At 48.1% G+C, this 15,799-nt stretch overlaps 6 protein-coding genes across 6 annotated transcripts; 3 read left to right on the top strand and 3 right to left on the bottom strand.

The window, feature by feature from the left end:
* Positions 1–208: 208 nt before the first annotated feature.
* On the bottom strand, positions 209–1,221 carry BDV37DRAFT_276166 (putative RING finger domain protein; the record flags this gene model as incomplete). The annotated part of the gene is made up of 2 exons (XM_032085518.1): positions 209–355; positions 493–1,221. 2 exons carry the CDS (start codon positions 1,219–1,221, stop codon positions 209–211), a joined length of 876 nt encoding a protein of 291 aa, XP_031935700.1.
* A 417-nt stretch (positions 1,222–1,638) lies between these two features.
* BDV37DRAFT_32158 (WD repeat PRP19 family protein) lies at positions 1,639–3,927 on the bottom strand. Its single transcript, XM_032090443.1, has 5 exons — positions 3,578–3,927; positions 3,470–3,514; positions 2,982–3,420; positions 2,463–2,926; positions 1,639–2,407 (listed from the first exon to the last, which is right to left on the bottom strand). Exons 1-5 carry the CDS (start codon positions 3,588–3,590, stop codon positions 1,944–1,946), a joined length of 1,425 nt encoding a protein of 474 aa, XP_031935699.1. The 5' UTR covers positions 3,591–3,927; the 3' UTR covers positions 1,639–1,943.
* Positions 3,661–4,758, top strand: BDV37DRAFT_263449 (DUF4604 domain-containing protein). The gene is made up of 2 exons (XM_032083561.1): positions 3,661–4,085; positions 4,142–4,758. Exons 1-2 carry the CDS (start codon positions 4,055–4,057, stop codon positions 4,606–4,608), a joined length of 498 nt encoding a protein of 165 aa, XP_031935698.1. The 5' UTR covers positions 3,661–4,054; the 3' UTR covers positions 4,609–4,758.
* Positions 4,759–4,779: 21 nt separating this feature from the next.
* BDV37DRAFT_32130 (GTPase RIA1) lies at positions 4,780–8,719 on the top strand. The gene is made up of 6 exons (XM_032090442.1): positions 4,780–5,055; positions 5,136–5,156; positions 5,230–6,161; positions 6,212–7,738; positions 7,798–8,120; positions 8,186–8,719. The coding sequence occupies exons 1-6, from the start codon at positions 4,993–4,995 to the stop codon at positions 8,563–8,565; spliced, it is 3,246 nt and encodes a 1,081-aa protein (XP_031935697.1). The 5' UTR covers positions 4,780–4,992; the 3' UTR covers positions 8,566–8,719.
* Positions 8,720–8,724: 5 nt separating this feature from the next.
* BDV37DRAFT_263447 (exosome non-catalytic core subunit CSL4) lies at positions 8,725–10,144 on the bottom strand. Its single transcript, XM_032083560.1, has one exon. The coding sequence runs from the start codon at positions 10,079–10,081 to the stop codon at positions 9,335–9,337; it is 747 nt and encodes a 248-aa protein (XP_031935696.1). The 5' UTR covers positions 10,082–10,144; the 3' UTR covers positions 8,725–9,334.
* Positions 10,145–12,768: 2,624 nt separating this feature from the next.
* Positions 12,769–15,387, top strand: BDV37DRAFT_288579 (uncharacterized protein; the record flags this gene model as incomplete). Its single annotated transcript, XM_032088298.1, has 13 exons — positions 12,769–12,872; positions 12,935–13,085; positions 13,136–13,264; positions 13,316–13,410; positions 13,467–13,668; positions 13,733–13,860; positions 13,923–14,040; positions 14,093–14,210; positions 14,264–14,528; positions 14,580–14,634; positions 14,699–14,897; positions 14,956–15,302; positions 15,361–15,387. 13 exons carry the CDS (start codon positions 12,769–12,771, stop codon positions 15,385–15,387), a joined length of 1,938 nt encoding a protein of 645 aa, XP_031935695.1.
* Positions 15,388–15,799: the final 412 nt, after the last annotated feature.

The raw sequence follows: 15,799 nt of genomic DNA, 5'->3' as shown, positions 1-15,799 counted from the left end.
CAACCTATTCAGACCGTTGCGAACTAACCAAAAATGTACTCAGGGTTCCGTAGCTAGTAGTAACCAGATCTACTAGCAATCCATTCCATCCAATCAACCATCAATGCAATAAGGGTATCGAAGTAGTAAACCAGACCAAGTAACCGCCCGCCTAACACCGGAATCATGCAAACTCTGTATAAACCATGGGGAGGAGAGAATATATGTATCATAAATAGATCTGGAACATCGATTTTGGTGCACTGACAGACTTCTCACAATCCGCCACTTGACACTTAGAAAACGGCTTTACAGGCAGCGATGCCTTCTTAGCGTTTGATTTGGACCTGTGGGTGGCACACTGCCCGCAATAAACCTGGATAAGGTGTCAGAGCCTGTTCGCACAAAGGGCATCATGGGGATACGAACATGTCCGCATTGTTTCACCACCCAAATCTGTTGTTGAACTTCATCACCTGTCCCGAGCTCTGCATCACAATTCGGACAACAAACGACCTCGTCTTCTTTGACGTTCCTTGCAAAACCCTCCGGCGGCGGGCTAGGTGGCTTGTACGTTGGCCGTGACACTCGATCAGGTGAAAATCCTGGGATCTGGTAATCCATTGCTAGCGGACCGTCCATATCCAAGTTGATCGTTAGATCAACTGCTCCGCCCGGTCTATCTCCGATCCAAAATGTCTCCATATCATGTGGCGGGCGGCGGAGGCCCCTCGTTCTCCATCCAGGATCCCTAGAAAATAACCCTCTGCCAGGAAAGTGCTGAACCCTGGGGTCGTCTAACCGTAGGAACCGTACAAGCCCGGTGCCGAAATCAAAGCCTCTGGGCTGTGGTGGCGAAGGTCGAGGTAACTGGGGTCGAACGCTGGCGCCCACGAATTGAACTTCTGGACTGCTAGGAATGTCGAGATCAATCGTATTATCCGGCTCATCTTCTAGGTCCACGACATCTGCCATGATATCCCTTCCGAAGCGGGGTTGTCTAGGTCGCCGCGATGTTGCCCGAGCACTCCTATCTCGCTGCAGTGGAGGCGAGTCCGGTTCATTTGTCAAATCGATCACTTCATCTGTCTGGGGGGAAGCCGAAACGACAGGCCTCCTCAAATCGAGACCGTCCCCAGCGTATCTCATGGGTGGCAACTGGTTGGGCGGAGCTCTGGAGGACGATGGCTCCCCATTTTGTGAAAAGAAACGGCGACTGGGTGAATGAGATGTTCGGGACATTTGTCGGTGATTACGCTGTAGTTTCATGATAATCGTCAGCAAGCTCCCATCTCTCAATATTGGCACAATGGATGCCCCTCCTCTTGAAGGCAACGGAAAGATATGGGGCGAACCTTTCTCGGCCTTGCAGCCACAAACTGCACACCTGAGTCGTCGTTCATGTCAAATTGCTTGGGCTGAAGTCCAGCAGGGGTCAGAACCGAATGGCTGGAAAGTATGAAGAGGAAGGGGGTGAGAGAGGCGTGAGAGTCGAAATCGAAGGAGAGATACAGCTGGCGGAGGAGTTCCTAATCGTCCAATGTAATAAGTCCGGAGCCGAGTCCTTGCGGTGGAGAGATGACATGATATGCCGCCCTCTTCAATAGTTGGCCACCGGTAGTTCAGTACCCGATAAGATAAGTAAAAGGGCAAGAAGGAAGGAAATACGGAAAAAAAAAGAGAGTTGAACCCCCCCCATGTCACCAGATCTACTCCTAAATTAGATCCCGATCACCGGCTGAAACGACATATTATTAATGTGACGGTTTCCGCTAACATGTTCTGGTATGTGTTAATTTCAACACCGGGTAACAGCAGTACATGCAAGACAGTAATCTATTGTCTTTTATTCTTTCAGTTCTTCTCTCTCCCAACTGTGAAGTTCAGGTGAAAAACAGCATCCATAATTTCAAGAACTAAAAGTACAAACTCAATGCTTTGCTTTTCTCTGAAAGGTATCATTATTACTGGGCCCCCAATACTGTGATTCCACCGTCACGGTTCAAAGCCACAATGCTTTGAGCTGCAACCCCCCACGCCACGGCAGCTGCAGGCACAGCACTTCGCAGTGGCTCTGACCATGACTTAGTTGACTTGGTGTACTGCTGGACGGTCAACCCGCTAGGTCCGCCAGTGAGTAGGAATTGTCCGGTGTAATCCCAGTTGATAGAATCAATCTGGCTGCCGGTTTCCAGAGCTTTGACTTCTGATGCACTGCGCAGATCCCAAATAGAAACAACCGTAGAACTCTCGGCGACTGCGGCCATGAATGTGCCGTTTTCAGAGAAGAACAAGCACTTGACAGGTCCAGACAGAGTGAAATTAGCGGCAGACGAGCCGTTCTTCACATCGAAAATCTTGATCTGCCCATCGACGCCACCGGCAGCAATAAGATGGCCATCGGGATGGAATTTCACGGAAAGAAGAGCTAAAGATGAAAATTAAGATTCGTCCAGTACTGGGATTGGCGGGGTTTTACTCACATGCGTCACTGAAGATCTGCGTAATCACGGAGTTGGTCGTCAAGTCGTAAAGCACATAGCTCTTGTCTGCGCCAACGGAAGCGACAATGTCGCCAGTAGGGTGCAGGGCGAGCGCCGTAGCTGCACCGGCATGAGAGCTGAATTCAGCAACTTCATTGCCGTTCTCGAAAACCTTCACTGAGCCGGTAGACGAAGCAACGACGGCCTTATCACCTGCCCAGACAGCGTCGGTAACTGGGCCATTTGCTTGCAAGCTTTGTACGACTTGCTTCTGAGACAGCGAGTAAACACCAACAGCGCTGTCGGCGCCCCCAACAAGGGCAAGCTCCCCGGAAGCGTTGACAGACAGTGCCTTGCCACCGGGGTAGAGGGGCTCGGTGTTTTGAGCGGGCTTGTATGTGGAGATAGCATCGCTGGTTGCCCAGTCTTCCGGTATAGCGCGCTTACGGCGAGTCTTAGAGAGCCTATATGCAATTAGTTACGGGGTCAGGATTCACAAACCACACTATTTGTACATACGCTGCTTGTGTACTCTCGACACGTGACAAAACCGCCTCAGGCAGTCCAGTTGAATCAACCTGCATAGCTTCACCGCCAGCAGCGCGTGTAGCGCCGACGGTCACCTTAGAGAGCGCATCACGGGCTTCATCCCGCTCTTTGGTCAAGCGCGCGATCACGCGGACCGCCGCATCGTTCTGGTAGAGAGCCGTACTCAGCTCCTGACGCGTTTGCGCCAATGTCTGTCGCAGTGTGTATGTCTCCAGGGCAAGGGCGTCCCATTCCTCTTGGAACACGTTGAGTAGAGAAGGAATCGAGGTGAGTGTAGGGGGACGGGGTCGAACAACGTGCTGGGACTTGACCTCGATAAGGTCGTCGGTAGAAAGCTCCTCTCCGTTCACGGGATCTTTCCCATTTTCGGCGATGTATGCCTCGATGAGGCGCTTCTCAAAGACGCTGCCTGAAGGACGTTAGATACGGTGTGGGTGCTGTTCGAGGCTGCAACATACCGCTCTTGGGCGAGACGACGGGCACTTGTGGTGCCTCTCCCGAGACTGTCATCAATTACCGTCAGTTTTCCATAGAAATGTAAAAAATATATGATACTTGCTACTCACTTGCACACAGCATGGTATTTCTGGAAGATGGATGGATGTGAGGAGGGAGAGAGATGTTGCTCTTCACCACGACAGCTGCGGCTCCTTTGGACTTTTCGACGCTCCGCCTATCTTTTGGGTTTAGCCGCAGATCTCTTGGCGGCAAGCAACCATGCGCAAACGATCAAGTCCAAGTCCACCCTGTTCCTCTTAATTCGTTATATTCATTTCTCCTATACACTTATTTATTCTTCCAGCTTTGCGACAGTGCCTGCTTAAGACGGCGATCGCAGCTACTAGAACAACCTATCATTGACGGAACTTGTCTGTCCCGTCCAAGCTTTCCTCTTCCATATTCCAGCGATAGCCGGAGGATATAAGAATTGAGGCACTACTCTGATTCTTTGCTTGAATATTATATGTCGCGGTAGCGATATATCCCTTGTTATTTTGTCTGGCGGAGTCTAAACTAACAATTTGCTGTGGGACTATTCAAACATGTCCTTCAAATCAAAGAATCTTGCATATGGTATGTTGGCTCCGTATCACCATTACACAGAGCTTGGACTGATACTCTAAAAATAGAGGCGAAAGAACCGGCATTCTTACAGCGACTTCGAAACCAATATGGAGACACCTCCGGTCGCCTTGAGCGCCCAATTGCTCGACCCCGAAAACTAAAAGATGCCGATGACGATGACGACCCTACCTATGTTGATGAAGAGAGCAACGAAGTGATATCAAAAGAGGAGTATGAAGCGCTCGTTCGCGAGAGTAATAAGGAAGGCGAGGACACGGGGAAAGGAGAACCAGACCCGGAACAAACCACATCCCAAGATAATGAACAGGATAAGGCAAGTACCACGCAAGAAGCGCCCATATCGAAACAGAACATGGCAGAGATAGGAGGGCCGAAGAAGCGAAAGCAGGCGAAGGTTATTGGCGAAGAAGAGCCTGCAGCAGAGAAAGAAGAAATACAGCCGAAAGACACTGGATCTCGGAAGCCCAAGCAAAAGAAGAAGAAAATCAAGCTCTCGTTTGACGAGGAATGATTAATACCCAGTCATAGTGTCTCGATTTGACTCATATTATGCGGCAAAGCCCTCTTTTAGTTCGGGCGCCAGTAGAATAGTCGTCATATTCCATAACAGCCTGAAAATAATTAATAATCAATGAAAAATACTTTAGATGCACGCTTCCAGACACTGTTCTCCAATTATAGCCTCATAATAACCATAGTCGCAATATTTTGCGGTAATTCTCTGGTTGTTGAAAAGCTTTGGCTTTTCCGCCAATATATTTTTTCCTTTTTTGTCATAGAATTCAATTCTTCCGCAGTACGCGGGACACCAACTCAGACGTATTCTAACTACTTGGAGACCTTTGATCTGGTTTTTCGGATTCAGGTTGGTCACTAACACCAGCCGATTTCCAAAATGCCCGTCGTAAACGTCGAGGATCTGGTCCGTCTTCAACAAAAACCCGATGACATACGGAATGTACGTAGCCCCTCCATCATCCCACTTTGATGTCACGAGTTCCTTCATATCGGGATACCCATAGCTAACCACCATCGCAGATATGTATCTTAGCTCATGTTGTAAGTAGCTACGGCTGCTCAGCCCGACGGAAAGTTATTTGATATTAATTCTAGAAAACTTACGTGGTTATAGGATCATGGCAAAACATCTCTAACCGATAGCCTTATCGCCACCAATGGCATCATCTCACCAAAGCTGGCGGGCAAGATCCGCTATCTGGATTCTCGTCCGGATGAACAGCTTCGAGGTATTACCATGGAGTCGTCGGCCATCTCTCTGTTCTTTTCGATGATGCGTCGTCCTGCTCCCGACGCTGCGCCGGTAGCCAAAGAGTACTTGATCAACCTTATCGACTCCCCGGGACATATCGACTTCAGCAGCGAGGTCTCAACAGCTTCTCGTCTGTGTGATGGGGCCATTGTCTTAGTCGATGCTGTAGAGGGTGTGTGCAGTCAGACAGTCACTGTACTGCGTCAGAGCTGGGTCGAGCAGTTGAAACCAATCCTGGTTATAAATAAGATCGACAGACTGGTTACTGAATTAAAGATGAGCCCCAGCGAAGCTTACTCGCATATGAGCAAGCTGTTGGAGCAGGTCAATGCAGTCATCGGTAGCTTCTACCAAGGTGAGCGAATGGAGGAAGATCTCCAGTGGCGAGAGCGCATGGAAGAACGCGCCAATGCGGCGGCCGAGAAAGATCGCACCAAGAAGCAAACGCACGATGATGAATCTACCAGTGCAGATGCTGCTGAATATGTAGAGCGAGATGATGAGGACCTTTACTTTGCCCCTGAGAAGAACAATGTCATCTTTTGCAGTGCTGTGGACGGATGGGCCTTCACTATCCGCCAATTCGCCGCTATTTACGAAAAGAAGCTCGGGATCAAGCGTGCAATTCTCGAGAAAGTCCTCTGGGGAGACTACTACTTGGACCCCAAGACAAAGCGAGTTCTGGGCCAAAAACATCTTAAAGGACGAGCTTTGAAGCCGATGTTCGTTCAATTGGTTTTAGACAGTATCTGGGCTGCATACGAAGCTACCACGGGTGGAGGTAAAGGAAAAGGGTATGATATATTGTACACTTGGGTATATTTTGTTGACTGACAATTGACAGTGACCCTGCTCTATTGGAGAAAATCACAAAATCTCTGAATATCAACATTCCGGCATATATTCTACGATCTCGGGATCCGAGGAATATAATGACAACACTATTCTCTATGTGGCTCCCTCTTTCAACTGCAGTGCTCGTGTCTGTTATTGAATATCTTCCTAGTCCCCGAGCTGCCCAAGAAGCCCGGTTACCGGCCTTGATTGAAGAGTCACCTGGCTCAGACTTTGCGGACAAAAAAGTGAAAGATGCAATGATCAATTTCAAGACGAGTTCGGATGAACCTGTGGTAGCATATGTCAGCAAGATGGTTGCCATTCCAGAAAGTGAACTGTCTTCAAGCAAGAAACGTTCCGGTGCGACCATGTCCGCGGATGAGGCCCGAGAGATTGCTCGGAAAAAGAGAGAAGAAATAGCCAAAATGCAAGCGGAGGCCAATGGTGAACAGCAGGACGACGGCTATGCGCGAATCACTTCTGCCTTTGAAAATGTTACCATGGACGACAATAACCAAGCGCCGGAAGAGGACGAGAAGGAAGACCCAGAGCACCTGATAGGTTTTGCACGACTATATTCAGGAACTCTTTCAGTGGGTGATTCTGTCTACGTCCTCGCCCCGAAGTTCTCACCGGAAACCCCGAATGCGTCTCCCGTGCCACAGAAGGTGACTGTCACAGACCTGTATCTTCTTATGGGACGAAGTCTCGAGCCGCTCAAGTCTGTCCCCGCCGGCGTTATCTTTGGCATCGGAGGCCTTGCAGGCCATGTGTTGAAGACCGGAACCTTGTGCTCACAGCTCGAAGGAAGTATTAACCTGGCTGGTGTTTCCCTCAATACTCCACCTATCGTACGAGTCGCTCTTGAACCAGCCAACCCTGCCGATCTGGGCAAGATGGTCACCGGTCTGCGACTCCTGGAACAAAGCGACCCATGCGCGCAGTACGATGTGCTCCCCAACGGTGAGCATGTCATCCTGACAGCCGGCGAACTGCATCTCGAGCGTTGCTTAAAGGACCTTCGCGAACGTTTTGCCAAATGCGACATCCAGACCGGCGAGACAATCGTACCATACCGCGAGACCATCGTCAGTGCACCGGAAATGGCTGCACCGAAGAACCCAGATTTGGGACGGGGAGGTGTTCTGGCAGTTTCAGCATCGAAGCAGTTGTCTATCCGGCTACGCGTTGTGCCTCTGCCTGAAGCTGTGACTGACTACTTTACTAAACATGTCGGAACTATCAAACGACTACAATCTCAGCGGCACACAGCAGCAGAGGACAAGGCAGCCAACGGAACCCCAGAGGGGACACAGCAGGTAGAGACGGGTGATGCAACAGATGAAGCCCGCGAAGGAAGTATACTCTCCCTCAAGGACTTCAGGGACGAACTGAACAAGATCTTCGACGAAGAAGTAAAAGAAGACAAGGACCTGTGGAAGGACGTCGTGGATAGAATCACTGCCTTCGGCCCAAGACGAGTGGGACCGAACATCCTCGTCGATGCCACCGCAGTCAACACGTGCGAGAAATTGTAAGTCCAATCCAGAAACCCTGCAACATTCACGCATGACATGGACTAACAAGAAACAGTTTGCTGGAAGACCCCAAACAACAGCCCACGGTCAACACAGAAACCAGCAGCCGCGAAGCCCTGATCGTGCGTGACTTCTGTGACAAGATCACATATGCCTTCCAACTGGCAACCGGCCAGGGTCCTCTCTGTCAAGAGCCCATGCAAGGAACGGCCGTCTTCTTAGAAGAGATAGCTGTCAATGCCAGCGAGGAAGAGCTTGATCTCGGTCGTTTGACGGGCGAGGCAATCAGACTGGTCCGTGAGAGCATTTCTCAGGGATTCCTCGACTGGAGTCCCCGAATCATGCTGGCAATGTACAGTTGTGAAATTCAAGCATCGAGTACGCACCCTCTTTACCAACCCTACCCCACCCAAGTTACACGAGTATATACTGACTCAAAACAGCTGAAGTACTCGGCCGTGTTTACGGTGTAATAACCCGACGTCGCGGTCGCATCCTGTCCGAGACTATGAAGGAAGGAACACCGTTCTTCACAATCCTGGCCCTGCTCCCCGTTGCCGAGTCTTTCGGATTCGCCGAGGAGATTCGTAAGCGAACCTCCGGTGCAGCGCAGCCACAACTTATCTTCGCGGGGTTCGAAGCCCTGGACGAAGACCCCTTCTGGGTCCCAGCTACCGAGGAAGAATTGGAGGATCTGGGCGAGTTAGCCGACAGGGAGAACGTGGCGAAGCGGTATATGGATGCAGTGAGGACTCGAAAGGGGCTGGTGGTGCAGGGAAGGAAATTGATTGATGCGGAGAAGCAGAAGACGCTGAAGAAGTAAAAGCGGTTTCGTTGTTTATACCTGTGTGGATTTACGGTACGATAGATGAAGCAATTGGATATTGCACTTGGTATACATGTACATACAGTACGAAGAAAAAGTTATTTGAATCGTTAGAACAGTTCTATTATCAAATCGAGTGTAACTACGTGTTCTTGAAATCATTGTACCCTTGATTACAGCAGCTCCAATTCCCAAAATAAGAGAAGGGAGAATCATAGCGAGGGTTGCGAGGATGAGTATTTCCCCACCCGAGATACCGTTTATCTTCCTCCGGTGACAAACGCAGTTCAGCATTGAAAAGGCCAGAACCATGGGTACTAGAGGTGTACACAAACAGCGCTTTGAGCGCCTAATTTCTCAGGGCTGTCTAAAAGGTCAGAGTTATTATATTCTCTTTAATTGGCTTGTTCGTAACTCGTCACACATCGTTGAATGTGAAGCGCGAAGCACTGGTTCAGTACTTCTGATATGTACAGCAATAGTATGCAAGGTGATGGAGCATGTGCTCCGTGGAAAAGTCCAGAGCATCTCAACTCTAGTCGAATAGTCTGTCCAAGACAGTTCCGAGCAGGGCGCGGCAAGTTCTTCTGGAAGAGAGAGGGACAACGGATCTCTCCAGCCCTCTGTGCCGGCACGCGACTCTCCGAAGTACCAAGAAAGGGACACGACATACGAGCCTTTCTCAGCCTCGTGATGATAATGAAGTGTGGGGGCAAGAAGCATCAGTAAATCAACCGACGAATGCCCTCAGCTGGTATCAAGTCGATCAAAACGGTCTTGCCACCTTCCTCAACTCCGCCTGACCGGTGACAGAATCTCTCATTTCCTTCCAGCTAACGGGGAACATCATATTGCCGGCTTCGCTACGAGCCATAACAACGCCCAGGTCGTTGCGTGCAGTCGTCAAATAGTAGAAACTCTGGTCACCGAGGGAGATAACAGTTCCACGCACAATATCACCAACGCGGAACATCTCGTCCATCACGACGCGGTCCTTCTCAACAGCACGCACATCTTCCTTCCGGATAAGAGCCTGGAAGCGGAGCTCGTCGGAACTACTATGGTTCTCGGGATTGGCGGCGGAGGAGAGAATCGCTTCGATGTTGTCGTTATCGGATGTCGTCTGTGAGGGATTGACACCCTGGGTGCTGCCCGATTCATCCAGCACAACGAGAATAGACACAGTAGCCTGACGTTTCTGGACCCTGGTCACGCGCGCCAGCACCACCGAGTCGACTGCGGGGAGGGTGTTATATTTCTGTTTGGGTTTGGCGCCAGCTGCTGTGGGTACGGGTTTGGGGGCATTGCCTGTTCCAGGAGCCTTGATGGAACGAGAGACGCTTAGAGTAGCCTTGGCTTTGGAGCCTGGTTGCGCCGGTTCAACGACGACTGGGCCGGCGATGGAGGCGTAGACATTGGACTGTTGTACGTGGGTGCCTGGACCGGCTGTGTAGGAGGTCACTGGGCCCAGACGTTGGCCTGGAATGGCCAGGGCTGGAAGTGTGCTTGTCATTTCAGGACAATGGCACGAAGAAAAGAAGAAATGAATATATAATGAGTGAAAACTGGAGCTTCTTTCTGTTGAGGGACGCAAGAGAAAACTTGTCGGCGGTGGAGAAAAGCTTTCCCGGTGGGTCCTCTGCTAGCTTCCTTTACCGCCTACCCTCTATGGAGTGATTTATATGCAGCCCATAGTTCTTTAGTAGCATTCAAGTAGAGCAATAGAATCTTAGAATTATATACACATATGGATTGGTTTTGACTCTAAAGAGGTTCTCAAGGATTTTCAGACCTTCTGATGTATATGGACTGTACGATAGAGCTATCCACATGCCACGGACTCAGGCATATAGCTAGTATAGAAGGTGTGATCCAGGCGATATCAGCCGGATTCAGACTGGTCTCCTCTGGGTATAGCCCTATTCAAGTATCTAAATTGTAATGTAATTAGCGGTATTGGATACCTGGATATTCTCAGAACAATAATTATTTCTTCCTGTATCTTTCGAGGTGTTTCTCTTCTGATTTATGGGATGTTCAGGGTTGACAGGGACTCAAAGTCTAGAAACTACATATTGATCATAGCCATCCTCCAAATCGTAAACTCATTATATGAAGGACAAGAATTGGAGTCTCTTGCTTTTAGTTAGTTACCTGTTTATTTTAGTCAGCTTTACTAAATCCGAATTCTTCAATTGAACTCCCGGGGTAGATAATTAACAGCTAGAAGTAGACTTCCATAAGAGCTGTAGAGTGACCTCAACCTGCATGATCAAGAATAACCAGTTGCTGTTCACCCAGCTTTGGTCAAAAGCACGCCGCTTCCTCTCTTCAAGGGTTTGACTGTTGCTTTTTCTAATTCATCTGGGAGACGCTGATCTTATCTATGTATACGAGGCCTTCAAACTCAGTTTAGATCTAGTCCTGGGATACTTCAATTTTTGGGAAGGTCCTCTAGGCAGATATACCAATTTTAAGACTGAGCAATGTTGTTTCGTACATCGCAATGCTTGAAGTTCCGCAATAACATTACCACGGTTCAATAATAATACTGGCAGCTAGCTACGGTCCGGGGAAGCAAGGAAAGCTGTGGATTTTTGGCATGAAAGTGGCACGTTTTCCATTTTCCTCATCATACTTCATATAGTACTGTGTGTCTGTGGGATAAAGCACATATACAACTGATTATCAGCGCATTCAATCCGTCGAAAATGCCTCGAGCGATATCACACAGCCGCCAGATAATGAATTCAGCTTCCAGATTACCGTATTTAGAGCTCTAAAATGCAGCTAACGAGACAAATGCCCAACTCTAACCATAGGGCTGATCAAAGGGGTAAACATAAACATGGCAATGGCCTTCCTAGCTATAATAAAACTCCATAGTCAGGCGAGGCTTCCGATGATCAAGACCTTCGGGACCAGGACCAAAGCTATAGCCTGGATACGTTGCGACGCCATTTCCAGTAAAATAAGGCGTGATTTGGAGGACACCGTTTACAGCGAGATGAAAAGTACATGTAGCGACAACGACAGTATGGGCCGCTTATTATCTCAACGATTTCCTCTTATGACCAACAGGATCAGCTTTTGCCGTGGTGACGAAGGAAAACAAGTATGCAGATCATTCTCTAGGCTTCAAACCTGAGGAGAATGTAGCTTTTGATTATGTGGGTACCCACTACTTATTTTCTTTGTGGTATCCAGAGATCCGGGATCCTGCAATAGTAGAAGCTCAGGTCAAGTGAATAGTACTGTTCAAGGTTCTTATCAACCGCACACAAGTTGGTTTCATGTACAGTGACTGGCCGTGCTAACCCTAAGTGGGGACTACTGCAGCAGTTCAGCTCAGGCCTAGAATATGCTGACCGCCATCAGCTCGGTGGGATTTCGCTGTGTGATAGACAACCTGGAGCATATAACCCCAAATACGATATAACTATCAACCTGAGGGTATAATCGCCCCCGCAAGTTGCGCTCATACGCATAAACCCGGCAGCAACTACATAGCCTGTTCATCAATCCATGCATATATAGTAGCCAATCAAATGGAAAGTGGTATATTAGCCTACCAGTCAAAGATAGGGGCCACGTGTAGGGGGAACTGATAGAGATACTCAGCAGAAACCCTCCTACTTCTTACTGCCTCCATCTGTCACTCCCCACAGTTAATGTATGATATCCGGAAGTTTCTTAGGCCACGTCAATTTCTCCCCCCCCTCTTTCCTGCACGCCCAGGGCCTGAAAACTGAGAGGTCAGATTCCTGCATTGGGAAAGAGGGGATAAGAGGTTGAAACTACGTAATGATAAAGAGCGGTCAGAGGTAGACATTCGGTTGGATACCAGCTTCCACAGGCTGCAATTGCCCTCTTATGCCCGAATATAAATATGGGGACTCACCCAGTGCTAAAGTACTTGGACCTTTCGATACATATCCAATCTTTTCCTTGCCATTTTTCAAGTGATTACTGCCCAATATGAGCGCATCTACTAGCCGAAGCAAGATCCAAAAAAGGGCATACGAAGCCCGAGGATCTTGACCTGAGCAAACTGAAAAAGTCCCTTCAGGATGCTGAAGAAGGTAATCCTCGCTTCTATATCTCTCTCCTATATACACTAACAATCATATAGCAAATGAAAATGACCCCCAAGCCATATTCGATATCTACGTCTATGATGACAACTCCGGAAAAGCCAAAATGGATAAATTCGTCACTCTGGGCAGTTTCAAAAATGTTCAGGGCACGAGACTCAAAGATATTCGTGCGATGCTGAATAGTGAGAATGGGTTGAGCGTTAGGCTGTATGTGATTACTAGCCCCTTCCCAAGGCTTAGAAGTAATATATATACTAAAAAGCTTGCAGACAAGGATCCCCCTTCTGTAACAAAGTTGGGGCTGTTGCGAATGAGAACTTGCATTTCACTGAGTATATCAAGTCACTCGATAGGGGTGGAACGAAGAGCGAAGAGGAGAAGGAAGAGGAGTCTGACAAGCAGGGATATTCTACTCAAGTTGTGAGTACTGTTGTTCTCTCCCATGTGGACGTCACTGATGACTATGATAGCCCGGCGCAGATCAACCAGTCGCAGAATCACAGGCATATGCTGTCTATTTCAAATCTCGCGCATTGACTTCGGAGATGAACGATGTGACCAAAGAGTTTCTGAAAGAGAAGCTAGAGCTTGAGTTGCGAGTATGTATGATGCCTTATTTAGTATTTGTACTATCAACTAATTCCTGGCAGAAAGCAGAAATCAGTAAGGTGGACAAACCAGACATCCTGACCAGCTCTTACGATCACGCAAGCTTTATGGCTGGAGCTGGTAAAGGAGCAGTTGTGTGATTATCCCCTGCAAACAATATAGCCTTGGCTACACTAACAGAAATTTTGCAAGCCATCCCACCGACATGACTCAAGGACAATGGAATACCGTCTTGGAAACCAATGCCCTTCTGCATGCAAGTTACGTTAGACTGTTGCGTAAGGGCACCGTTTGTAAAGTCGAACGAGCCATGTATCCAGCATTTCAGTTGAGATCCCGACTGTTCCTTGACTTTAATGCTTCAAAGGATGATAAAGACATCGTTATTCCAGCGGTATGTATTTTATTTCCACAGGTTAGCTCCATGGGAAAAGAAAGAACTAATGGATTTTGAACAGAGGCATTTGTTCATCCCTCGTTTTCGAGTTGAAGATGACTCTTATGTCGAGGTGTCTGAGAATAAATCCTCTGTAGCATCGGCCATTGCCTCTAGTTCTTTGTCTGAGACTGCTGCTGAAGTTGCTGTGTAAGTAATACTTGATACTATCGTGGACTATGTGCAGAGACATGTATAGCTAACCAAACTAGTGGTGGAGGAGCCTTTGGTTACAGCGCCGGGGCTCAGGCTGGCTTCAAGGCAGAGGAGCAGGGATCTGAAAGCAAGGCTACTAGTGAAGAAACAAGGCATATGATCATCACTTACAATGTGAGTCCTTCATTTCTAAGATTTCTATGAATTAATTGACACTAAGGATTAGTTCCCTCGTGTTATCCTTCAACTTGATGAAGAAAGCCTGGAACTCACCGAAGAATGCGCGAATGATCTCGCCCATGTTACAGACATGGCATCTATCACATCTTTCAAAGCCAGATATGGTATATATTATATATCTTATCACTGAATGTTATGTCTAATGAAAGATATCTAGGAACCTTCTTCGCCACCCGCGTTGAACTGGGTGGTCGACTACACGCAACAGAAGACTCGGCCGCCCTGGGAAAGACCAGTGTATCTGAGAAATCAAAAGCAATGAAAGCTGCTGCCAGTTTGAGCTTTTCCTCGCCATGGGTCCAAGCTTCGGCTAGTGCTAGCTCTGCGTCGTCGAGTGCAAACAAGACGGAGAGCAGCGAGAGTTCGTTGAACGTGAGCATGACATGGGAGGCTAAAGGTGGCGATACCTTGCTTTGCAATAAGTATATTATCTCCTCCATTGATTAAGTGGGCGAAGCTGATGATTGTGAAAGTCCCCCAGCTTGGTGTTCCACTGTGGCTTCCTTTTATAACTGGCGAGTGGTCAAGGTTAGTACATCATAGGTATACTCCTACCAACCTGAAGAACGCATCCTGACAGTAAAACAAACAGCAAGAAAACCTCCTGTCAATCGAGGATATTATAGCCAAAATTCCTGGGCACGAAGATGTCAAAAACAGATTCTCGAGAATTATAGAAGGCGAGAAAGCAAAAGAGCGGGCTATAAGTGAAGCTACTATCCAAGTCCGTTTCCGCGAGACGGAGACCGGCCATTACCTCGCCCTTGAGTCACAGCCCAGCATGGCAATAGGTAGGACTCGTCAATAATAATGGATATAGCGATATGGCATTATGCTAACATTTGGAAGCTAATCAAATAAAATTGGGCGGAAAAGGCCCCGGACGCGTCACCTGGTTGAAAGAGAATATGAAAGAATGGCGCCGGGTCCTTCTGCAATCGGAAAAATATATTTTCAAACTGCATGGTAAGATCACCACCACCGATAGCAAAAGCCGTGTTCTTGCTGGCGGTGCCTACACTATTTGTGACATGGACGGCACCTATTTAGAAGGTACACCGTTTGGCCCATTATACCCAGTCTCCTACATGCACGAGGGGGCCAAAGAAACGGCGTGGATTTTCACTATGAACCCGCAGAACTCTTTGCAGGAGACACATTCTGATTTAGAACCGAAGGCTAGTGTTCAGTTTAGAGTAAGTGATAATAATGGAAAAGATCTGGGAATGATGAGAAGTTTGCTTTTGGGTACAGAAAAAACCCCCTCGTGCTGTTCGTTGACATTCAAAGGGATGACAGACCTGTATGTCGAGATAGAGTATGTTGCTGAAGATACTAAATGAAGCCATGTCGTGTTGTATGGCGCGCAAGTGAAATATGACGGCTGTGAGGAAATACTGAAATATACTCTATCGAGCTCAATCTGAGTGTTCACGCTTTTGGTAGCCTAGCGATCATATTTTGACAACTACTCAGACCATTGAAGTACTTTATGGAGACATGTTTTATATTGCATACTATTGGTAGTTCTCGTAATAGAGCCATCCTTGATGTAGTCCGTAAGCATCTGGAAGAAGATAGCAGTTTCATGGAGACCACTCCAGCCAGTACCAAAACCAGGATACGAGTCACCCCGGGTGGTAGATACCAATGAAGGCCTACTGAGCAATAGTTAGTAGCTTAGGGTAGTACG

Source organism: Aspergillus pseudonomiae (assembly GCF_009193645.1).
Source record: "Aspergillus pseudonomiae strain CBS 119388 unplaced genomic scaffold BDV37scaffold_122, whole genome shotgun sequence".
NCBI classification, from domain to species: Eukaryota; Fungi; Ascomycota; class Eurotiomycetes; order Eurotiales; family Aspergillaceae; genus Aspergillus; species Aspergillus pseudonomiae.
This window is presented reverse-complemented; position numbering and strand designations above follow the sequence as displayed.